This window comes from Equus asinus, chromosome 14 (genome assembly GCF_041296235.1).
Source record: "Equus asinus isolate D_3611 breed Donkey chromosome 14, EquAss-T2T_v2, whole genome shotgun sequence".
Lineage (NCBI taxonomy): Eukaryota > Metazoa > Chordata > Mammalia > Perissodactyla > Equidae > Equus > Equus asinus.
The window spans coordinates 12,331,186-12,356,872 of NC_091803.1; the positions used below are offsets into that span (position 1 = coordinate 12,331,186).

General features: G+C 41.3%; 1 protein-coding gene across 9 annotated transcripts; it reads left to right on the top strand.

Moving 5' to 3' along the window:
* The first annotated feature begins 5,639 nt into the window (after positions 1 to 5,639).
* On the top strand, positions 5,640 to 25,687 carry ZKSCAN5 (zinc finger with KRAB and SCAN domains 5). Of its 9 annotated transcripts, none has more exons than XM_070484288.1 (7): positions 5,640 to 5,774; positions 6,920 to 7,436; positions 11,165 to 11,303; positions 15,430 to 15,512; positions 15,794 to 15,926; positions 20,548 to 21,156; positions 23,368 to 25,687. In XM_070484288.1, exons 2-7 carry the CDS (start codon positions 7,026 to 7,028, stop codon positions 24,492 to 24,494), a joined length of 2,502 nt encoding a protein of 833 aa, XP_070340389.1. In that variant the 5' UTR covers positions 5,640 to 5,774; positions 6,920 to 7,025; the 3' UTR covers positions 24,495 to 25,687. The 9 variants fall into 9 exon arrangements, with proteins under 9 accessions (XP_070340389.1, XP_014702273.1, XP_070340390.1 ...); XM_014846787.3 differs by having other exon boundaries at positions 5,645 to 5,774; positions 15,791 to 15,926; XM_070484289.1 differs by lacking the exon at positions 5,640 to 5,774 and adding an exon at positions 6,240 to 6,654 and having other exon boundaries at positions 15,791 to 15,926.

The window sequence follows — 25,687 nt, forward strand, 5'->3', positions numbered from 1 at the left end:
GCCCAGCTCTCGTAATGCCTCACACTTGGTATCAAAGTTGCCAAGGATTTTGTCCTATGCTAAGCCCAACTCTTCTGTTCTGTCATTTTCTCCCTCTCTCCCACTTTTTTTTTTTTTTTTTAAGATTTTATTTTTTCCTTTTTCTCCCCAAAGCCCCCCGGCACATAGTTGTGTATTCTTCGTTGTGGGTTCTTCTAGTTGTGGCATGTGGGACGCTGCCTCAGCGTGGTCTGATGAGCAGTGCCATGTCCGCGCCCAGGACTCGAACCAACGAAACACTGGGCCGCCTGCTGCGGAGCGCGCGAACTTAACCACTCGGCCACGGGGCCAGCCCCCTCTCTCCCACTTTTAAATGTTGACATGGACCCTGCCATCTCTCCTCTTCTTTTCTCTGCTACTCTGGTTTCTATTACGTATATCTGTTTTCTGGTCTTACATTGAATATACAAATCAATCACTTCCTAAAGAACTAGGAGTTAAAAAGCAGATAGAAGGACATCCAGATTGTTTTGTGTTATAACATGTTGTTTCAACCAAAGGTTGTTTTTTAAAAAAATGCATCCTTCATGTACTAGAACTTTAAAAAACAAAGCCAAGAGGCCAAACTCTTTGCAATTCATAAGAAAAAGTATTTTTCACTGAGAAAGAAAAGGCGATGGGCACAGTCTATGCTTGTGTGCCTATTTCCTCCTCGTGGGTCCAGGATCTTTGTGTTGTTTTCTTTTAACTGCTAGTTTAAAAACTGATGAGTTTGACATCTTTAAGACGAGTATAACTGAGGATAAATGAAGAAGGATAGATATTTTTTGAGGTCGGGGCAGAAGAGATATAAAGAGTGCAGCTTGCTGCCTACCTTGAGTTCAAGCAGCACACATTCAAATTAATTTACTCTTGTTATTGCTACAAGGACAAAGAACAAAGAAAACAGCTATTATAGATGGTTATTCATTGTAAACAGACTAATCAAGCACTGTTAATGTAGGCTGAGTTGTGGAATGCAAAAACAGTTTTGTTGAACAGAGCTTGTCCTTATGAATGGAATTCCCTGTAAGGAACTTCACTTGTGATCTGCATCATTAAAAATATCAATGTTCACTTCTAATGAAACTTCACCTTCTTTCTTAGTCATGAAGAAATTCCACAAAGCACTTTTGTATCAGGAATTGGGCAGCGGATGATTTAATCTTCATCTCATCCAGGGAAAGGTTTTTTTAAAAATCTTTGTCTTCTGCTGTGGCACTAGTCCAAGGTGTACACACAGCCACAGGTGACAGGGCTACATGAGGCCTTGGCTTCTCAAAAACAGACAGCATTGCCATTTCCTGAGAGCCTGTTAGAAATGCAGAACTTCCAGCCTTGCTCCAGACCTGCTGAATCAGAATCTGCATTTTAAAGAGATCCCCAGGTGATTCGTCTACACACTTAATCTTGAGAAGCAGTGATCAGAGGAAACTTTCTGAGCAGTACAAGACAGTTAACTATTGTGTACATAGAGATAAGCTGGAGCATACATAAGCCGCATCCACTATTCTTTGTTATCTGTAGTGCAGTTCTCTGCTACTCATACACATTAAGTATTTTGTGAGAGATGATGATGTGAAGAAGAGCTGTCTCCCAGGGGAAATCCTGGAAGGACTGACGCTCCACTGGCAGGCGTCTTACCTCCAAGCATTTGAAACTAAGCTTTCATTCAGTTTGCAATAGGAGTAAATGACAAATTGTAATTTGGGTTATTTTTTAAAACTTCATTTTAAAATATTTTGTGCTGATTTGATTTTGACCCTAGGACTCTACACGACTGTAACTTTTAATCATAAGATGTTGGAAAATATAAGATACCAAAGACTTATTTAAGTATCATAGAAACCTTTGCACCCCATGTACTCAGAAAAGTCAAAAGCAGATAATAATCTAGTGTTTAATAGTGGAAGATTTTTTCCTAGTGTTTTTTTTCTTGCTTCAAGAAACAGAATATATAATAAAAATACAATAACCATCTTTTACATGTTTCATATCCATTCATATTTCAATGTTCAGAAAAGCAAATCATGCAATGAAATGAAGGATACTATATGGTAGTTTAACATTTAGATTAAATCATCTGCATTATTTAACAAGTGAGGAATTATCCAAGTTATGTTATAGGTAAATTCATTTTTAAAATTCATTTGTTTAAATGAGTACAATTAATGTCCTGGTTTATGAATACAGAGTCCCAGGCAGGGTCAGAATTCCATGTGACATCTCTATGGACTAAAGTTTAAATTATAAACTAATACTTTATCTGAAAGTTGTGCAAAAGCAAAGGTAGTCCACCTCTACTTTAGGCTTCAGTAGCTAAGTGGTTGTAGCATTCTGTCATGATTTGTTTTGTTTAAACATTAATAGGACATGAAACATGCGAAGACAGATTTTTCAGGATTAGTTTTTATGACAAATCCACTTCTAGAGAAACAAATTCACTACTCTCAAGGCTCAGATTTGTCATTCTAGACATTTGGAGCAATATGTCATAATTTAATGACATTACTTGTCACATGTTTAGATCTGATCTCTCCAAACGGTTTGAAAGTCCCTGGAGGGCAGAAACTGCACAAGTCTACTTATTCATCTGTGTGGGAACACTATCATCATCTGGCAGGAAGGCAAAAGCTCTCTTCCCAGTATTGCAGGACAAGGTTCTACTAGGGTTGGGTAGCCAAGGATGGGGGAGAGAATTAAGAGCAGAATGCAAATTCATAAATAAGAGAACCCTTTATAGTACAGGCAAACCTAGCTCCAGAAAATACCCACCTATACTAAGTATGGAATCTCGAAGAGAATATCAAGTACTCTGAGGACAGTAAAAGTACATTTCATCTCCTCCCAGCAAGGAGAGATGTAAGTTTGGTCTGCTTACCAGTCTGCCTCCACCAGCTTCTGTCTCTTGGTTGTGTGACTATGGACTCTGATCATGATATACTAGTTTGCTTAGCTCTTTTCTCCCTTTCTTCTGTGATGTAACGTTTGCCTTCATCTGCAGAATGTCAAGTGCTTTCATTTTCTCTCAGTGATATCCCTGAATGGAATATTTCTGTGTTCCCAATGCCTTCTTTGGTGATTTGTACACAGAAGTTAACCGAAAAATGTGAGCTGCCTCGCCTTTAAAACAGAATTAAGTGAGGGAATAATTAAGTGAGAAAAGAAAAATAGGGCAGGGATAAGTAAGATAAAGCCAGGGATAAGATGGGATTACAAATTGCCTAGTGTAAACTCCGGTGTACTGGCAAAAGATAGCTCACAGTTTGGCTCTGAAAAGCCCCAGCAGCCAATTCAAGAAGAAAACAAGATCAGTTACACAATTTGCAGTGTATCTTGGGTAAAAGCAAACTAAAATTAGTGACTTAGGAGAAATCCAGCTATTCTTGGTACCAAGAGAGAAGAGAAATTTCCTATGAGTGCTCAGAAAAAAGATACTATGTGACACAGTGGACAGTGTCTTAACAAGATCTCTGTGGTAAATAAGATTAATGGATTTTAATGCCCCTTCAATGTTAGCTGATGGCAGGTGTCAAAGCACAGTTCAAAAAAGCTTATTCTGTGAAGCAAGAAACGAATGAAGTTTAAGGATTCAGCTCTCTTAAGGTCTAGTTTAATATAAGGACAAAATTCAAAGTGCCTAGACAGCACTTTCCAGAACTTTTACGATGAAATGAAGGCTGACAGTTATGTGCAAAATCCATTCCCAGCACTGGATCATCACCCATTTCTCTCCTCTTAAGATGGAACATCTTATTGTGGTAAAGGTAAAACAAAAAAGAGAAAATACTAGGTATTTCTCCCAAAGGTAAAACAAAAAAGAGAAAATACTAGGAATACACTTCATGGTTCCTCCTGTCAAGAAGTAGAGTCTACTTCCCCATCTTCTTAATTTGGCTGGCCTGGTAGCTTGCTTTGACCAACAGAATGTGGCAGAAGCCACACTGTGTGAGTTTCAAGCCTATGTATCAAGAACTCTCACAACCTCTGTTCTCTTGCTCCTGGAGCCTGCCACCAACAAGAGAACAAGTCCAAGCTAGCCTGCTGGATGATGGAGACATGTAGCCCAGTCGCCTCCTGCCACTCCAGCTGACAACCAACCAATCCCCAGAAGGAGAACTGCTTAGCTTACCAGCAGCTGACTGAAGACAGAAGGAGCCCAGCGGAAGAGCCACCTAGATAAGCCCAGACCAAATTGCCAGCCCACCGAGTCAGAAGCTAAACAAATGGTTACTTTTTCAGGTCACTAAGTGTGGGGGTGGTTTGTTATGCAACAAAAGGTAACAGACATACTTTCATGTCTTTTTAGTTTTAAAAAAACTAGACCAACCCAATTCACAATATTAACAAAAAAAGATAAAACACTTAGGAATCAACATAACAAGATATGTGCATAAACCTATATGAGAAAAACTTTTAAAACACTCCTGAAGTATCCAAAAGGAGGCCTTTTTCCACAAATGGAAGGACACATCATGCTCTTGGATAGGAAAACCAACTTTGTGGCAACGTCGATTCTCCCTAAGTTAACATAAATTAAAAATGATCTCAATACAGATTTCTTCCTGGAAATAGAAAAATTGAGTCTAAAGTTAATTTGGAGAAAATAAAGAATAATACTTTGAAAAAGAATACAATTGGGGTCAGTCACCTTAAGAGATATTAAAACCAGTTATTAATCCTCAGTAAATTAAAACAGCACGGTATTATCACATGCGTAGACAAATAGAACAATGCAACAACAGAAAACCTAGAAATAGACCACAGAACATATGCGAATTTATTACACGACAAAGGCAACGGGGGATAAAGACATACTTTTTCGTAAATGTTGGGACAACTGGGTAGCGATTTGGAACAAGATAATGTTGGATCCAGACTTAATACCATACATCGAGATTATTTTGAACGGATAAAGACCCAATGTTTAAAAGTGAAACTATGCAAAACTCTAAGTGTAAAAGGAGAAACCAAAAAATAGTACAATGCACCAAACATACCGCAGTGTCAGTTTAAGTGTGTCCAGCTAAAGCTCTCTTTGGAAATAGTAGGGGATTTTCTGAATTTCTTCATTTCCATAAGGTAGACCACAGAGCTAGCAAGACATTCTCAAAACGCCATCCCTGATTTGAGTGAAATTTATCCTATACACTAAAACATAACCCGCGGAGTATCCAAGGATCTGCGCATTTTGATTCAGAGCGGAGTCGGCGAGCCTCATTTTCGCGATGTGTAAAAGAGTGGCGATAGTGACTTTTGTCCTGCCTGTCGAACAGCTTTGTAAACGGATACAAAAATGAGAGATTATTAAAGATGGGCTCTCTTGGCTAGAGAAGGCTTGCACAGACGACGCCCCTCTCTTCCCAGGAACACGAGGCCTCCGCCCCGACCCTCACCAGCCTGGAATACAACCGACCCCGACGTTCACAGCCTCCCAGGCGGAGGCACTAGAGGAAACGCCTTCCTGCCTTTCCGCATTCTGATAGGCCCGCGAGCCCGAGGCTGCGAAGAGAGCCGCGGCCCTATTGGCTAGCGGCCGTGTCCCGCGCGGGGCTTCCTGGGAGATATAGTTTCGGGAGTTGCAGGCTCCGGGGACTCGCGGGTGTGACGTCAAATGTGTTGGCCCTGTGAGCTGACCGCGGCGGTGGAGAGGCGGGTGTGTCCGGAGACGGGGTTCGGGGAGTGGGGAGGATTCAGGTGAAGAAACCGAAGGGTCCCAAATTAAAGAAAAGTGAGGGTTGCGGGTTCGCAGAAAGGTACGGACCCACTTCGAATTGGGGCGCAGAGCGTTGGGGGTGGGGAAGCGCAAGTTCCGCGGCCAATCAGAGGCTAGCGACTGTTGCCTTAACAACCGCTCCAGACACCTGAGGCCCCGCCCCTGCCCCCCCCCAGGAAAGGGGCGGAGCTCGGGCTGTTTAAATGACTTTGGGGTGGGGCGGGGAAGAGCGGAGCTCCGTTTTCTCCTCAGCTCTAGTGACACTGACCCTGCGGCTCTGAGGGCTGGGAACGGCCCAGTTGCTGGAGGTGGATCCAGGGCCGGCGCCCCACCCCCCCGCCGATTGGCCCACAGCCTCGGGGGCGGGCCCGGGGGCGGGGCCTGGGGCGGGCCGCTCCCGCCCGCTGCGAGGCGAGGACCTCCGGGATTCCTAGAGAGGCCTTGGAAGTGCTCTCGGGGGTGGGATTTATGGCCCAACCGGGTTGGACAGGGAAAGCTTGGACTTGCTTACTTCCGGCGAGGAAGTGTTGCGAAGTGTGGGCTTTGGTTTTCTCTCGGTTGTAAGAAGAAACCCATCTTCGCAGCCTTGGCTGCAGGAGCTTGGTCTTCCAGGAGAGCTTCCCGGGACTGGGGCTTTGAGGAAAGGCAGTGGGCTTTGTGTCCGGACGAGGGTCCTGTCTCTAACCTTGACCGGGCCGGTCCCGTGTCTCGGGGTCAGGGGCGATTTCGAGGTATCCAGGTCCAAATCTGTAGTTATAACTCTGTTTCTCTTCTGGGCCAATGAAGTCTCCCGTTGGTCTGTCAGGGTCTTATGGCTTGAAGGACAGGACCAATTTTGACCATTGTAATGTTTTGACCCCTGTTTTGACTTGCGTTTGGCTTGTGGTAAAGAGAAGGAGCGGCTGCGTCTGGAGTAGTTAGTAAGTCTTGTCCTATTTTGTATATGACATTTAGTGTTCTTCATCACTAAAATTGTGTTTGGTTGGGCCTCATGTCAGATTTTTATGGCTCTCCTTTACATTTTTTAAATGTTGGAAATATTCTCTATTAGTAGTTGTTTTTTGGGTGGAGTGATGGCTGTCTTGTAATCCATATTTTCAAGTAAATTACTCTGTTGAGTGGTCGTTTTTAATATAGATGACCCCTTTATCATATCTTTGCTAATAATGATTTTCAATATATCAGTAGGTTGCACACTAATGAAAGCGTCCTTCAGTAGATCTTAAAGAGCAGAAAACAGATTCGATAAGTGTAACACAGCTAACCTGGAGAGACATCTCTCTGAGTTGGAATGATAATGACAGAATCTGGGGAAGGTATAGACTTAGACCCTCCAGCTGAGACTTCACAAGAGCAAGACCTTCTGATAGTGAAGGTGGAGGAAGAAGACTGCACTTGGATGCAGGAGTACAATCCACCAATGTTTGAGACTTTTTACCAGCGCTTCAAGCACTTCCAGTACCATGAGGCATCGGGGCCCCGGGATGCGCTGAGCCAACTGCGGGTGCTCTGCTGTGAATGGCTGAGGCCCGAGCTGCACACCAAGGAGCAGATCCTGGAGCTGCTGGTGCTGGAGCAGTTCCTTACCATCCTGCCTGAAGAGTTCCAGACCTGGGTGAGAGAACATCACCCGGAAAGCGGAGAAGAGGCTGTGGCTGTGGTAGAAAACATCCAGAGAGAACTAGAGGAACGCAGACAACAGGTGAGTGGGTGAGGAGACATTAGATCAATGAGGAAGGAGAGGAAGAGAGTTAAGGAGCTGCTGAGCAGGGGCGAGATCCTTAGTGGTCTGGTGCTTCATTCATATTCTTTTGTTCCCCTGGGATTAGGTACACTGTGGAGATTTCCTGCCACTCCAGCAAAGAGAAGCAGTATCCAGTGTGTTAACCTGGAGAAGACAGTCTGCGATTTTATTTGTTTTAGAATTACTGTATTTATTTTTTGAATGACATGATACAAAATTCAAAAGGTACATAAGATTGTAATGAAAAGTGAGTTTCCCTCCCATCCTTAACTCCCCAGCTGCCTAGATCTCCTCACCAGAGGCAACCATTGTGACAGGATGCTTGTATATCCTTACTGAGGTATCCTGTATTCTGTATACGTAAGCCTGTATGTGTAGGCCACGCTTTAAAAAAACAAATGTTTTTAAATCACTGTGCACTTCTGCCTCTTGCTCTTTTCTTATGTCTTGGTTTGTTCCCTGTTGGTGCAAATAGAGCTGCGTCACTCTTTGAAACTGCATTATATTCCGTTGTATGGCTGCCCATGATTTATTTAACTCCGCTTGAAGGCCATTTAAATTGTTCCTTTAGATTGTTTCTGAATTTTTACTGTAACAAACTTTGCTGCAATGAATATCCTTTACATACATTATTAATTGTAGGAGTCAAATTGTTGGTTCAGAGACCATATGCATTTGTACTTTTAACAACTGTTGAGGGCTGGGTTGGTGGCACAGCGGTTAAGTGCCCACGTTCAGCTTCTCAGAGGCCCAGGGTTTGCCACTTTGGATCCCGGGTGCAGACATGGCACCGCTTGGCAAGCCATGCTGTGATAGGTGTCCCACGTATAAAGTAGAGGAAGATGGGCACGGATGTTAGCTCAGGGCCCGTCTTCTCAGCAAAAAGAGGAGGACTGGCAGATGTTAGCACAGAGCTAATTTTCCTAAAAAAAGGAAAAAAAAACAACTTTTGACAGATTGCCCTCTGTAGAGGTTATAGCAATTTATGTTCCCAACAGCAATGTGTGAGAGAAATTTTTTACCTACAGCCTGTTAACATAATGTTATCAAACTTCTTGATTATTGCCAGTCCGAAAGATACAATATTTCATTTCTCTGCCATTTTAATATTCATTTCTCTTATTATGAGTGTTTGACCACAGCATATATTTTAAAGAGCTATGTGTATACCTTTTTTTGTGAATTACCTGTTTATACTATTAACTATTAGAAAAAATAAGCGCTATGTCTGTCATCTGAGTTGCAAGTGGTATTTTTCCAGTTTGTTGTCTGTCTTTGCTTATGGAGATTTTAGCTTTGCAGGTTTTAAAAAATTTTTATGCAATCTGTTTAAAATCTTTTATGGTTTCTGGGTTTTGTGCCATACTTAGAAAGGCCTTCTCTGCTACAATATTATGAGAAACTTTTCTCATAGTTTCTTCTCCATTGTGGGTATTTTTTTTTTAACACTTTGAAATGATTGCTCCATCTAGAATTTATTTTGATGTAGGGTGTTTGGTATGGTTACAATTTTATTTTTTTCCAGTTATCTATCTAGTTGCCCCAGCAACTTCTGTAGTAATCCCTTTTTCTTAACTCTCTGATTAAAATACCATCTCTATTACATAGCAAATTTCTGCATGTATTTGGGTCCTTTTCTGGCCTTTTTATTCATCTTACTGTCTCTGTATCAGTATTTTAATTATTTGAGCTCTAAAATGTTTTGGTATTTGGTAGGACTACCCTTCTTCCTTCTAAATTTTTTTTTGATGTTTTCTTTTTTCTTTATAAACTTTAGAATTACTTGTTTAGTTTCTACCACCTCAAAAATCCTATTTGGTATTTTTGTTGAGATTGCTTTAAATTGTGTATTAATTTAGGGAGGATTGGTACTTTTGTGTTGTTACGTCTTCTTGTCCTTTCTTACTCATTTATAACCTGACCTGCTACTTTCTGCTTGTTGTAGGCTCACAGTCTGTTAAACTTTAATTTTTTTTTTATAGCAAAGAAACAAAAATGATGGTTTCTTAGGTCCACGAGAGTTTGAAGCTAGTAGAGAATTTCCTTCATTCTTTAGAGCCATTGCACTTCCGCGGAAGGCACCACAGCCTCCTTATTCTTCACCTCTGGGTAAGAGGTCCTTGAACATTGCAGAATACTCTCAGGCTCTTCAGCTGGTTTAGCTCACTCTGGGATGCAGGTGGGCAGCAGAGGGACCCTGCAGCTGTGCTGAATGCTTGTCCTGCAGACGGGAATGTTTGAACCTTTTTGTCACTTCTGTCAGGACAGGAAGTAAAGATTCATGGTGACATCGGGTTATTCCTTTTCTTAACCTAACTTGAGACACTAATGGACAAACTCGTCCGTACTGTTTTATAGTAATAAATATCCAAAAGCATAGCTGAAAACAACAGACGTATTTAAAATAGAGGATTTACAGCAGATATTACAAATTTACTTCTCTCATTGTAATGTGCAGCCCATTTTTGGAAGGGACACAGAGAAAAATATTTCTTAGTGGTAGTCAGGGATTTGAGGCCCATAGAGGGAATTTTCTCAGGGGCCTCCACAGCTTACCGTGTTTCCTTTCTCTCTGCCTGCCTTCTGTATCCCCAGCATTGTTCCTCAACTTATCTCCAGGCAGTTCTTGTCTCCGGCAAGGCCTGTTCCCAGGCTTTATCCTTTACCCCTCGTCCTTGGTTTCTCTGTCCCAAGGGCTGCTCTGCTTCTTTGGCGCCCAGGTGCCCTTTGACATACTTGGCCTCCTCTTAACTCTTGTTCTGAGCTGGTCCACAAGGACACACAAACTTCCATGCAGAGTGATATTTGCCACAACTGTTTTGCAGCTGCCTCCTAATGTGACTCCTGTACCATGTTTTGCCAGTACTAGGAGGGTTAAAATTTAAAGTGCTTTGAAACATGAGGGAGGGGGAGAGGGGGAATGGCAATTCTGTCTCAGTGCAGGATCTTATTACCTGCTAGGATGCCGCTGAGCTAGTGCCTTCCAGAACAGGCAGGTTGTAGAGTGGTTGTGGCAGAGTATTTGTGTGTACCCTAGGGTTGAGCAAGAGCCAGGAACAGAATGATGAAGGACTGTACATGCCGGACATGAACTGGCTCAGGTCTTGGTGTTGGTCTGTCCTGCTTGAACCTGGTTTGCCAGGGAACCGAGTGTGGCTTCCTGAGTCCTGTATTGACCTTTCCAGCCTGCTTTCTGGCCTCTCTCCCCTCTTTGCTAAACTTGACCTACATTAACCTTCTTATGGTTCCTTGACTGTGCCAAACACCCACTTTCTATCTGAGGATCTTTGCTTATGTCGTTCTCTCTGCCTGGGACACTCCTTACTTTTCTCCTGGCTGGCTTCTTTCATCCTCTAGTTTTACTTAAGTGAAACTTCCTCTGAGAAGCCTTCTTGGCCAGCCAATCTAAAGTAAGTCCCATCTGTTCTGTTTCTTGGCACCACTTTCTTCTCCTAACATATGACATGGTTTGTAGTTATGTATTTATTTTTGTGTTGATATATTTAATGGAAGTCTTCTCCAACTAGATGTAAACCATGTTTATCAAGCCACTGTTTAATAGTGCCTGGCTCATTGTAGACACACGTTAAATATTTGGCAAAGGAATGAATGAAGGTTTAACGTGAATTTACTGGATTCTTTCATAGCCTTCTAACTATGCTGATCCGTGTGGTTGTGCTTATTAGATTGTGGCATGTCCTGAAGTCCTTCCTCAGAAGATGGTGCCACCTGGAGCTGTGCAGGAGTCCTTCAGTCACCAGCTCCTGTCCGTGGACCCCCAGCCTGAACAAGAGCCACAGAAGCCTCATCTTCTGGAGGAAAATGGTGAGGACCTGTGATTCAGTGGAGCAGATATGGCTCAAGAGTGGGTACCCTGACCATGTGGGTAAGCAGTGTCTGTAAGGGAGAGACTTGGGCCCGGCAGTCTCTCTGCGGTCAGCAGCATCTGGAGGTTGGGAAGGGCTGGGGACTTGGAATTGAGTCCCTGTTGTTAAGAGAAGGGTCCACTTACAGGATGGCTTGGAACTGTACCACAGTTGTATTCAGAAGCCATAATGCAAATGATGGCAACTCTAAGTACAGGGACTGTTAAAAGATCTACAAAAATCTTTTACTGTTAAAAAATCCACAAAAATCACAATTGTTTTGCAACAGTTTTCCAACTCTACCTCATAGATTTTGGTATATTAATGCTTATGTAAGAAAAAGCTCTCCAGTTCCTAATTGCATTCGTTTCTGGCTACTCAGTCATTCACCTTGAAATCTTATTTGAAGCAGTGCTTCAATGACCTTGAGAACATTTGCTCTCTCTTTCCTTCCCTCCCTCCCTCTCGTAATTTTATTAACTTGTATTAGCTACATCAAGGAAAAAAGTGAACAGCTGAGTATCTTAGTTATGATATATGTCCACAAGTCTATAATCCCCAGTCAGAAGCTCTTGCTATCAGAGAATTGAGATTTTTTTCTGAAATTTGTCTATATTTTAGAATTTGGAATTTTTTAGGTTTAGTAAGATAAACATGATTTATAGTCCATACATTTCACGACCAGCAGGATTTGAGGTGGTACCCCATAATCACACATGATAGTATGTCGGCAGAGAAATGTATGCATATTTTCAGTAAGTGGATTTCAATGGAAATTTTAAATACCTTCATATCAGGTCAGGTTTTGCTGTCAGATTAGGTCAGTGTCTAACTTAATGACAAAACCCCTTTGGTGTTGAGACCTTTGGGATTTCAGAACTGTGGATAAGGAGTGGGGAACCTGCCTTTCCTGTTTGGCTGCAGGCTTTCTTTGAGGCTCCCCTCAGTGGTCAGGTCTTTCACCTGACATGCCCCACGGCTGTCACCTTTCCCAGCTTTCCCTTCACTGCGGTGATAACAAAAGCAGAGGCAGCAGCAGCAACTATTACTTATGTGATGCTTACTGTGTGTCAGGAGCTGTTCTCAGGCTTTACCTGTGTGAACTCATTTAACCCTCATCTTTTACCATCTGGGGCCAATGGGTCCTTGTAAAATTTTTTTTTATATTGGGGCCGGCCCCATGGCCGAGTGGTTAAGTTCGCGCGCTCTGCTGTGGTGACCCAGGGTTTCGCTGGTTCGGATCCTGGGCGCGGACATGACACCGCTCGTCAGGCCACGTTGAGACGGCGTCCCATATGCCACAACTAGAAGGACCTGCAACTATGTACCAGTGGGGATTTGGGGAGATAAAGCAGAAAAAAAAAAAATCAGCCACAGTTGTTAGCTCAGGTGCCAATCTTTAAGAAAAGAAAAAAAAAATTTTTAAAAATATTTTTAAGTCAGTTTGTGAATAATTTGCAGAAGAATCAAAGGATAGTGAAAATTAATTAAGGCTCTATCAGTTACATTTTGATAATATAAACATAAAAGAGGACAGAATACTGTCACACAATACTGTCCCTTTAACAAAACCAATACTTTCCTTTTAGCAAAATGGGATGGTCCAGAATCTTGTTGCAAAATATTGCGTGATGAAGTCCTTCCTATTGAATGACTCACTGGATGAAAATGTCTTATTTCCTTTTGGAAATAAGAAATACAGTATTCACCATTGATTCTTGCGTTTGAGAGAATTCATCTAGGATATGGTCATTTGTAGATTCATCCCAAGGTTTCCCTTAGACTTTCAGTTTCATCATCATCATTAGAGAGTGTGTTACTCTCGTCTCTACATCATCTTCTCATTCATCTGATGATAGTGAAACATCTTCCACTGCAGATTTTTTTCTATTTGCTGATATGAAAATTCTGAATTTTCAACTAAGCTTCAACAAAGGTAACAGGAGATGTCAGCAGTCCTATACCATCTTGAAAATGAGGCAGTACGCTGGGTAGTTCATTTAATACTTTGAGAATAGTGAAGAATGGTGATTTATTTCACTAGTGTATGATCCTAACTATTTCCTTTATTCTCCCATTTTCTTATTTTTTTAGTCTTTTGTGGTATCATTGGTAATAATCTTTGAATACTGATTAGTATAAATGAAATAATTCCTGGGATGATGAAAGAAAAAAATGATTCAAGATAGAGGGAAAAAATAAGATCACTCAGATCCCACAGTCTAACCTAGATTTGTAAAAGGGTCCAGTGGATCCATATAGAAATTGAAGATAGAATGAATTTTATTCTACTTTTTAGTAATACTAAAATGTTTTCTTTTTGTTCTTCAGAAGATTGCTAAAAGAATAAAAGTCATGTAATACCATTAAAACTAAAAAAGAAACCCCAAATCCAAAATTGTCTCTCATAGACCTGGCTGGCTTACCACTCACTAAGCCACTGGAATGGATACTATTGTTATCCTGTTGATATCAGGATAATTTCTAATATTACAAAATGTCAGAAATTAAAAAGCTGAGACCTAGGAAAGTTAAGTAATTTGTCCAGGATCACAGAGCTAGTAAGTGGCACAGCTGGGATTTTAACCCGAGGAGTCCAGCTCTAAATCTACACTTTTACCCCAATTTGAGCTGTCCTAGCTTTGCTTTCCCACCACGTTCTCCCAAGCACAGAATCCTGCCCTCCTTAAATCACTGTCATCTTTCCTTCGCTCTCAGAGTCTCCTCAGATCAAGCTGCTCTTTTCTTCTCTTCCTACATACCGCTTCTCTTCTCTGCCATGTTAGCCAGACCCTAGCAAGTTTCTTTATTCCAACAAAATTACCATTTGCTCAGAGACTGCATCCATCCCTTTCTTCAAGTTGTATTTTGACTCTTAGGCACACTTCTGGTTTCAGATCCTGTCTCTATTTGTGGCTTTCATCTCTAACCATTGTCTCCTCTTTTTTGTGTCCTTGCTCATTACTTCCTAGTCCTTGGAAACAAGCAGGCTACACAGGCGCATATGTCTCCAGGATTGGGGAAACCATAGCAAGGTCTAAACCATCAGGTTAAAGGTTAGTACCAGGTGGATCAATCCAAGTCAGGGCACACATAGACAGTGAGATCTGGATGCACCATGAATCATGGACAAAGAACAAGCAGAGGTGACAGAGGAAGGTCAGATGGTCACCAGCATCTAGAGATCAGACCCTCCAGGTGTTGCACACTCGGTGCACTCTGCCTGGAGAGCATCCTCATCCTGCCCCACCCCGCCCCTACTTCCCAGAGTCTCTGCCTGTGGAAAGGCTTTCATGATGCTCTTCCTGCCCTTCTTCCTTCTGTGGGTGCCCTGGCCTCTGTGTTCCCACAAGAACTTGGGTGAACTTCAATTATAGTACTCTTTACCCTGTTCTGGAAGTAGGAAAGGCTTACATGTCTGCCCTCCCTATTAGACAGTGAAGTTTTTGAAGGCAAGAATTGTTTTATCTGCCTATTCCTAGAACACACAGAATAGACATAATACATGCTAATTGGCTGACTATAAAGCAACCATCGTAGTTCCTTGAAGGGAGAGAATGTGGACTAAGGCCTTGCTAATCAAAGTGTGATCCCAGGAGCAGCAGTACCAGCAGCACCTGGGAGCTTGTTAGAAATGCAAAATATGGGAGCCACCCCAGAACTGCTGAGCCAGAATCTGCCCTGTACCAAGACCTCCAGGTGATTTGTTTGCACATTAAAGCTTGAGAAGCCCTGGGCTCTAGGCAGCACTTCAGCTTCCTGGAAGATGTGGGACTTTTGGTCATTCTTTGAGATAACTGGATTTGATCTTGGCAGAGCAGAGTGCATCCTTTATAGGGAACAGCACAATCTGAGGTCAGCGGCAGGGATGAGCCTGACCAAAGCAGGGAGTCTGGGTTTTTTGGGGGGAAGGATGAATATAGCGAGGTTTGGAGTGGCCAGATTGTAGAGGGTCTTGAGAGCCAAACAATTTGGCCTTGATGCGGCAGGGCACCATTGTGCATTCTTGAGCAAAAGCAGAGCGTGATGACAGGCGGAACTGGGCAAAGATATTCTCACTGACACCTCTTTTTCTCCCCCCTCAGCCCTTCCTGCTCTCCAACTTCCTTCCCTTCCCCTGAAGGACAGCCAGGAGCTGACAGCCTCACTTCTCTCAGCTGGGTCGCAGGTGAGCTGACGTCCCTGTGCCCGCAGTGAGGAGCCATGTCTCTTCTTGGACAAGTAGTTGCCTTAATCCTGAATCTTTGTCAGGTGTTCTCTTTCACCGGAGACCAGGCCCATCCTGGGTTCTACTAGAATGTCTTTCTCCATTGTATGCAGTACCCCCCGCCCCATCCTCTTTGAAGCATAGTCTCTCCCGTTTCCTTTCTTAACGCTCCCAGTTCTTCCCCTGACTCTGAATGTAAACATAGGGAATGGGAATTTAGTGGAGATCTCATGTTTCAGAAGTTGGTGAAAATTGAAGATGTGGCTGATGTGGCTGTATCCTTCATCCTGGAGGAATGGGGACATTTGGACCAGACCCAGAAGTCCCTCTATAGGGACGACAGAAAGGAGAATTATGGGAGTATTACTTCTATGGGTAAGAATATTTCATCTGCATGGATTAGGTTTTCTTAATTTTGTTTTAAAGAGTATTTCTAGCACAGCCTATAAAAGCATGTGTGTTTTAATTGCTATGACTTTGCTTATTTTTTTCTGTGAAAGAGTAAGTTAGCCTTCTTTTTTTTCCTTATTCAGCTTATTCTGATTATTTCTATCATAATAAGGGTGTGATTGAAAACTGATCATGCTTGGGGGATAGTATTCAAAATCCAGCATATGTTCTCTGTATACCACTTTAAAAGCACTTAAAACTAACTGGTTTGGATTTTAATAAATTCATCATATTCATAGACCTCTATTCCTTGACAAATTGAGTAATTCTTAACGGAGTAATTCTCATTTGTGAAAGCATCTCAGACTTTGCTGAATAACTTTGTTATAGTAGTTATCACAATATCTCAATAGCATTAATTCTTTTCCTTTCTTCTAGTGCACGGATGGCTAGTTGTTCACTCCATTATCGTTCTTAGATTGTGATTTTATGATGTTTGTCTTGCCACCATATTTTGCATGTCACATCCCTTCTTAAATTTTGTGCCCCAAATGAGGTTTTGAACCTATTGGTAACTAAGTTATGATCCTGGAAACTAATATGTATTTGGTCCTGTTGCCTGGAACAATTATTAAAATCTCAGCACTGTGGCAAACATTTTGGAGCTTATGGCTTTCAGCTTCTTTTGAGTGAATTCTTTCAGAAGAAGCACTATCTGTCAAGCGCACTGGTAGACTTTAGATGAAATACATGTGTAATGCCACATTTCTTTTTAAAAGCATTATACCAGTTTACATGTCTAAGGGTTTTGGTTCCCTCACAGGTTCTTATTTAAAAAGTAAAATTGACTGCTGCTCTTTTAGATTTTCTGTTTCTTTTATTAATGTTGGTATACGTTTGTATTTCCTTTTCTTTGATTTATTTGTACCTGCCCTGTGCTTGTTTATCTATTGGGATCTTAGTGGTGGCCTTTCATCTCAAGGAATTATTTATATAGTATAAATATCATATTTCATGCAAATTTTTTATCTTTTTAAATTAATTTCAAATACCTCACTTATCTATTTTGAGTCTATTAGTATTGTTTTATCTCGTTCAGTTATTTTACAGGTATTTAATGGGTTTCAGAGTTAGAGGTTATTGGCACAGTTTATTTTTTAATTGAGATAACATTGGTTTATAACATTATATAGATTTCAGGTGTACATCATTATATTTCAACTTCTGTATACACTATATTGTGTTCACCACCAAAAGTCTAATTTCCGTCCGTCACTGTACAGATGTCCCCCTTTACCCCTTTTGCCCTCTCCCCACCCCCTGTTTCCCTCTGGTAACCACCAATCTGTTCTCTGTGTCTGTGTGTTTGTTTGCTGTTGTTGTTGTTTTTATCTTCCACTTATGAGTGAAATCATATAGTATTATCTTTCTCCATGTTGACTTACCACTTAGCAAAATACCCTCAAAATCTGTCCATGTTGTTGCAAATGGCAAAATTCCATCCTTTTTGTGGCTGAGTAGTATTCCATTGATGGCCACTTGGGTTGTTTCCATATCTTGGCTATTGTATATAATGGTGCAATGAACATAGGGGTGTGTATATCTTTTTGAATTAGTGCTTTTGTATTCTGTGGATAAATACCCAGAAGTGGAATAGCTAGATCTGGTGGATCTATTCTTAATTTTTAAGGAATCTCCATACTATTTTCCATAGTGGCTGCACCAATTTACTTTCCCACCAACAGTGTATGAGGTTTCCCTTTTCTCCATATCTTCTCCAACACTTGTTATTTCTTGTCTTTTTAATAATGGCCATTCTGACGGGTATGAGGTGATATCTCATTGTAGTTTTGATTTGCATTTCCCTAATAGTTAGTGATGATGAACATCTTTTCATGTGCCTGTTGGCCGTTGGCACAGTTCTTTTCTATACCATTCTCTAAGCAGTTTTAAATTCCTTCTTTCTGATTTTTTTTCTCATTACTCATCTCTTTACATCATCTTCAGTATACTCTTCTATATATGTTCAGTGGTTACTGCCTTCTTAACTTCTCTGGGAAGGCCACATTAGATTATTTTCATGCCTTTGGGTTCCTCACAGCATCAGAAAAGGTCAAGATTTAAAAAATATCCTTCAAATTTAGAAATGAGAAATAAAAAAAGGAATCTTGGAGACAGCTGTTTGTTTGGCGTGACTGGGACATTTGGATACAAGAGACAGTTTCATTGAAGGTTGCAAAGGAGAGCATCTTCTCTTTGAATTTGAGAAAGCTCTTATAGTAAACTTTCAAGAACCTTACCTGTGAAGGGTTAGAGAAAGAGGGCTGGTCACTGAAAGAGTGCATGGCTTAGAAGGATGGATTATTTCAGTATGTTCTTTTTTTTAGTGGGAGAAATTTTAAGCATACTTAAATGCTGCTGGAAATGAGCTAGTAGAGAGTGAGTTTGAAATGTTAGGGCAAGGAAGAGCGGATAATTTTTGTAAGGAGGTCCCTGGAAAACAGGATGGTGTGGTGACATCCAGGGTCCAGGAGGAAGGATTCACCTTGATTAGGGAGATTGCCCTCTTCCACTGTGAGACGAGGGGAGGATGAAAGAATAAGGCTGCCAGCAAGTTTATAGTTGTGGTTTTCAGATGTTCAAGTTCTTGTCTGAATAGCTTTGACTTTTCCTGAAATAGGAGACAAGTCGCCTGTTGAGAGTGAGCAGGTAATGGAGCAGGTGGTGGAGTAGAGGTTGGGTGCAGTGGAGAACTTTGGTTTTAAAAAGGTCACGTGTGCACATGGTAAAAAATACTCAAACAGTGTAAATGGGTATAAGGTGAAAAGTGAGTCACCTGTGCCTGGTCCTCAGTCTCCTAGTCCCTCCCAGAGGCAGTGACTGTTACCAGTTTCTTGATTGTATCACTAGACATATTTTGCGTATATAGAGGTTCGTGCAAAAATAGCATGCTATACACAGTATTGCATTTTTAAATACAGTGGTATGTCTTGGAGATCATGATGGACATGTTTTGATGTAGCCGCTGGGAAAAATGAGTGGGAAAACTCGCCAACCTTACAAACATAGAATGCTGCTGTGAGGTTGAAGAGCATGAATTTGTGAAGCACCAAATCTGCCTGATTGGGTGTTTTTGTAACCCCCTCCCCCCACCCCACTGTATTACTAAGCAGCTGGGCACTGTATTGAGCAAGGAGCACAGTTCTCTGTCAAATATACAAATTAACCAGGAGAATCAACAGAAAGCTTGTTATGTACATGGTGAAGGGGCGGGGAAAGAGGGACAAAGGGAATCTGTATGCCAACTAGTGACAACCTGTGTCATCACCTTCTCTGGAGAAGGTTAGTTGTCTGTAGTCCCAACAAGGTGCACTGGGCTAATCTGATTTTTTTCAAGTTCACCCCCAGAAAAAGAAAGCCATGAGCTTGTTTGACTTGTCAAATGGAGATTTCTAATAAGAATAAAATGTGTGAGTATAAGTAGATGTGAATAGCAGAGAAAGTACTGTGGTGGCTGGGATTACCTGCCTACTTAAATGGGGGAGGAAAAAACAGGTAACAAGTCTCATTTTATGAGGTGATTTTTTTGTTTCCACTGTTACAGTGTCTTTTTAGGAAGAGAATTAAGTAGAAATAGTTATAAATTAAAATTAGAGTAGTCTTCATGGTACACAAATTTTAACTTCTCAAAAAAGGATAGTAATAGTATCTGCCTCAAAGGGTCATTGTAAGGATTAAATGCCGTGAAATCGTAAAGCGCTTCCAGGCGTAGAGCCTGGTCCATAGTACACACTCAGCAAATGTTAGCTCTTATTATCAGTATTATGTAATATTTGAAAACAACTTTGCTTTTTACAAAAAGATCTTATTAGAAAGTTCTCAATAGGCCGTGATCTATCTGTCTAGCATTTAAAAAGTAATATTCCCTATTTTTTTTAACTTGAAGATTTGTCTCTGCAAACCATATTAAGTGTCGGTGTTTTGAGTGAAATATATCTTGCTGATCCAGTTACAAGGGAACTGAATGCAGTCTCTTAAACCTCTGTATTCATCAGTGACTGTTGAGTGTTAGGCCAGCTCTTGACAGTAGTAGCCTCTTGTCTGGGTTTAGAGAGAATGCCTTTTTTTCCTTTAGACTAATTCGTACCAAAACGAGATTCTTTGAGGATTTAAAAAGCTAGAAAGATCCTCTTTCTTCTCCAGGCTCTGAATAAACAGGAAGAGGGGGCAAAAACTGGGTTAACTGCATAACCCATTAACAAATTTTATTAAGAATAGTGAATATTGCACAGGTATTCACAAAAAGGTACCATATGTAAGTACCATACCAAGAGGATATCATCTTCATTAAGCATAGTGACTGCTCTCCCAGTCTCATCCCTTTGAAGCATTCTTGCCAGCTCTTTCTTCCCTAACCTGTCTCAGTTCCCTGCTTAAATATTCTTTCTCCCGTCCTGTATTGTGAAGTCTTTTTGCAAATGATTTTCCAGCGTCATGCATTGCTAGCACATGTTGGTTTGATTTAATCATCCTGTATCCCTCAGTCATTTTCTTTCTTCTAGTCCAGGGAGTAGCTAATTTTTCTCTTTCCCTTCTATTATTTCAGATTATGAGTCCAGGAGTGACAATATGGAACTCATAGTAAAGCAGATTTCTGATGAAGCCGAATCGCACTGGATGACATCAGGCGGCACTGAAAGAAATGTTCCCCAGAGTCAGGAGTTTGGAGAAGTTAGTGACCTTCACGACGTGGTAGAAAGGTGGCAGGTAAACCCCACTGTGGGGAAGTCAAGGCAGAACCCTTCCCAGAAAAGAGATCTTGGTGCCATCACAGACATTAATCGTAAGCAAAACACAAATGGCGAAAGAGGCCACAAATGTAATGATTGTGGTAAATTTTTCCTTCAAGCCTCAAACTTCATTCAACATCGGCGAATCCACACCGGAGAAAAACCATTTAAGTGTGGTGAATGCGGGAAAAGCTATAATCAGCGTGTGCACCTTACTCAGCATCAGCGGGTCCATACTGGTGAGAAACCCTATAAATGTCAGGTGTGTGGAAAAGCCTTCCGCGTGAGCTCCCACCTCGTCCAGCATCATAGTGTGCACAGCGGAGAGAGACCCTACGGATGTACCGAATGCGGGAAAAACTTCAGTCGGCACTCCCATCTGATTGAGCACCTGAAGCGCCACTTCCGAGAGAAATCCCAAAGATGTATGTGTCAGGAGGTTGTATTTGGAGAATCAGTGGAGGCAGACATTATTTTATTAGCTTAGAACAATAGGACAGATGGGTTGTGATATTGGAGCAGTAGGGAGGGGCAAAGATGACAGTCTATTTTATTATTATTTATACTTTAATTAATTTTCAAATTAGTAGGCAAAACCCTATGCTCTCTCCACCATCCCCACAGCTTCCCTTTCCCCAGAGGTACCTGCTTTCAGTTCTTACTTGTTTCTTCTGGTAATTCTATATTTTTAAATAATACTGCTATTGCTTGACTCATCAATTTTAGACATTACTGATTGACTTTCTGTTGTAATAAATGAGGATTTTGGTTCTCTTACATGGTTCTTTTCCTCTTCCCCCTTCTCCCAATTTAGTTATTTCACTTATTTTAAAATGATAAAATAGTAGTACAGGAAGTTTGGAGGAAAGAAAGTGGGAGAAAAAAATCACTCATACTCCTACCATCCCAACTAATAAATTATTATTTGGTGTATTTCTTTCTATCTTCATAAGCCTATTTTTATATAGGTATACTCATAGGGTACAATTAAATATTAGACGTATACATTTTCCGGTGTTGCTTGGACCTCCTATTTTTTGTTTTTGACCACCTGCCATTGTATGGAGACATCATAATTTACTCAGCTGTTTCCCAGTTGAACTTCTCATTTTTTCTCTTTTGTCCTGATAACTGCGCTTATGCCTTTTTCTGTATGTATTTAGGATTATTTCCTTATAATAGATGCCCAGAAGTGGGATTAGTGGATGATAAAGCCAAAAGCATTTTTATGGCTCTTGATACACGTTGTCAAATTGCTTTTTAAAACAATCATACCACATGTGAGAGTATCAGTTGTACTAAATTTCTTCCAGGGTCATCAAAAGTTTTTTATAACAAATTGAGTAAGCAAAAGAGAATTCTTTGCTATATCCATTTTCAGTAAGTTGGTTATGAATAAGGTTGAGTCATTTTCCTGTTTGTTTGCTTATTTTTTTATCCATCAAGTGACTTGTATAAGGATAAGATCACCATAAACTGCTGTGAACTTAGAGGCTGTCATTCATAGTCTTCAGAAAACTCTAAGCCTGGCCAAAGTTTTTATTTTTAAATTATGCCTTTGATGTCCCCAAACCCAGCTACTTGTCATTCACATTAACAGCCACTGTCACCTCTTACATCATAGCATAGAAGTTTATGAAGTGCATAGTGCCCTTAAATCTGGGTTGAGCTGAGCTATCTCCTCACCAGGTCTGCCCCATTCTACTTGGTGGCTGCCTCATTAGGGAAATCCATCTGCTAGCACTCTTGATTTGGAAAGCAACTGCTTTAAAATAGTACCTTTTCTTTTATATCTTCCCGGCAATTGTTCTTATGACTAGGTTATTGACTGATTGTTCTTATGACCTACCTCCCCCCATATTTCTGGGTCAAAGGAGGCGTACGTTGTGTGCTCATCCAGCTGTATTTATTGAGAGCCTCTAGTGCGAGGTGCTTGGGATAGAGCAGCAAACAGAACAGATACAGTTCATGCCCTCATGGAGCTGGGTCTGCTGGGAGTAGCAGATACTGAAGGTGATGTGCATTCCCAAAGGGGAAGTACCCAGTGCTGTGGGCGGGAAACGGAAGCTAGAGTGTCCACTAAGGGTGAAGAGAGTGGGGGTTGAGACATCACCCACCCTCTTGACATTATATTTTACTGGCTCATTTCTCTTTTTCCCACCTCCTAATCGGGTATTCTTCTGACTTCATAGCCCCTTCATAATCCTTTGCTTCCCATTCTTCCACTTTATGTCAGTTCTCACCACCCAGTTGTGTATTTCTGGTCGGTCTCATTCTGTCTGTCTAACTCATGTTGGGGTAACGCTCCCCGCCACATATCCTACATCCTCTCCCACATCAGAACTCCTTTCTCTCCTTCGTATATAATAAAAGTGTTTTGCTTCTCCCTGTGACTGCCTAGCCTCAGTCATTCTCACCACCCTTCTGATCAAGCCTCTTCTTTGTCTTGTTCTTTTCACTGGACACAAATACCTAAAGCTTCTTTTTGTTCATGCTGGCATCAAGTACATACATGCAGCCCCCTTTGTTACTCCTATTGCATCATAGTTTCCTCTGATTATCCTCTTTTTCCTGACAGTTTATTTTTCTTCTGTAAAAGAACTGATGACATTTGCATTTCCTCTTTATTCTTTCAGGCAGTGACAAAAGAAGTAAGAATACGAAATTGAATGTTAAGAAGAAAATTTTAGAATTTTCAGAAGCAGACATGGAACTCTCAGGAAAAATCCAAAGAAATGTGTCTCAAGGTCAAGATTTTGGAGAAGGCTGTGAACAGCAAGGCAAATTGGATAGAAAGCAGGGAATGCCCATGAAAGAGATACTAGGACAACCTTCTTCAAAGAGGACAAATTTCGGTGATGTCACATATGTCCACAAAAAATCTTCTGCAGGAGAGAGACCGCATAAATGTAATGAATGTGGAAAAAGCTTTATTCAGAGTGCACATCTTATTCAACATCAACGAATACACACTGGAGAGAAACCCTTTAGGTGTGATGAATGTGGGAAAAGCTACAATCAACGTGTGCACCTAACTCAGCATCAGCGAGTCCACACTGGTGAAAAACCCTATACTTGTCATTTATGTGGGAAAGCATTTAGAGTGAGGTCCCATCTTGTTCAGCATCAGAGTGTGCACAGTGGGGAGAGACCCTTTAAGTGTAACGAGTGTGGGAAAGGCTTTGGGAGGCGTTCACACCTGGCCGGGCATCTGAGACTCCATTCTAGAGAGAAATCCCATCAGTGCCATGAATGTGGAGAAATCTTTTTTCAGTATGTTAGCCTAATTGAACATCAGGTGCTCCACATGGGTCAGAAAAATGAAAAAAATGGCATTTGTGAGGAAGCATATAGTTGGAACTTAACAGTGATTGAAGATAAGAAGATTGAGTTACAAGAGCAGCCTTATAAGTGTGATATATGTGGCAAAGCCTTTGGTTATAGTTCAGACCTTATTCAGCATTACAGAACTCATACTGCAGAGAAAACCTATAAATGCGATCTATGTAGAGAAAATGTTGGCCAGTGTTCCCACGTAAAACAATATCAAAAAACCTATTCCAACATGAAATCCCATCAATGTAATGAATGTGGCCGAGGCTTCACTCTGAAGTCACATCTTAATCAACATCAGAGAATCCATACCGGTGAGAAACCCTTTCAATGTAAAGAATGTGGGATGAGTTTCAGTTGGAGTTGTAGCCTCTTTAAACATCTGAGAAGTCATGAGAGGACAGATCCCATAAATACCTTAAGTGTATAGATGTTTATATTGTAGGACATCTCTTACGCAATTTTAGAGAAACCTTCCTGAAGAGAAACCCTACTCCTGTTATGAATGTAATACCAACTTCAGGCTTTTCTCCACCTTAACCATCAAACCTACAGATGTGTTGAAGTCCTTCCATTAGAACTTAGGAACACTGGAGAATCCACAATAGATAGATATCTGTTTGCTTTTCCCATCAAGAAATGCTTTCATTAGCATCTTCATGCTTGAGAATCTAGATAAAAAGACAACCTACGGATATGGAGGATGAAGGAAAGCCTTCAGATGGCACTCATTCTTCCTTTGAATCTCAGAACATTAATACTGGGAAAAGCCTCATAAATGCAGTAGAGATCAACTTGATTTGGGGTTTCTGCCTTGTTTGATGGCCTATCTATTCAGGGAAGAGCACAGAGAAAGAGAGAGAGAACTCTTTGGCATGATATCTGTTTTGGTACCTCAGCAATGAACATTTTCTAGAAATGATTACCCCAGCCACTAGAATGTTCCAGTCATTGTTCCCATCTTGAGTATTAAACCCTTTGAAAAGAAATGGACTTAAGGTATTTATGTTTTGGCAAAATTGGCATTCAGAGGCTGGATGGTATGCGTTCCTGCTGCCTTATTCAATCTACAACTTCTCCAGGAAACCGTCTCTGCCTTTTTGTTTCATTTTGTTTTGATTCTACTAGCACCAAGGTTAGCTGGTAGAAAGAGGAGTCAAGTTTGTAAATTCGGGAGAAGCGGTGTTGGTCAGTGGCATCTTGAGTTGAGGGGATAGGGGCCTTAGGGGAACAGAGAAGAGAAGACAGGCCAAACTACTGTGGACCCACAAGAATGAGCGCAGCTACGTCCAGAGAAGGAATTGGACTAATTGTGGTCCAAGCAGTGTGAGTTCCAGTTTGCAGTGCCTGGAGATAGAGCCCCCCCTAGGATAATGGCTCATAGAATGAATTTCAGTTTGAGTTGCAGCTGGATTTGAGGGTAAACAGTAATTCGGAGCAGGGAAGACATGGTCTGGTTCGGCCTGGCTTGTGCGAAGGTCTGGGTAGGATTTGTGGGGGAAAGAAGATGACATGGAAAAGAGGGTTAACTTGGTTTGCTAGAGAGAAGGAAAGAGTGCTTTTGGGCTCTGCTGAAGTCCTGCTTCTGTTGACTGCCTGACTTAAATAAACACCCAATAAATA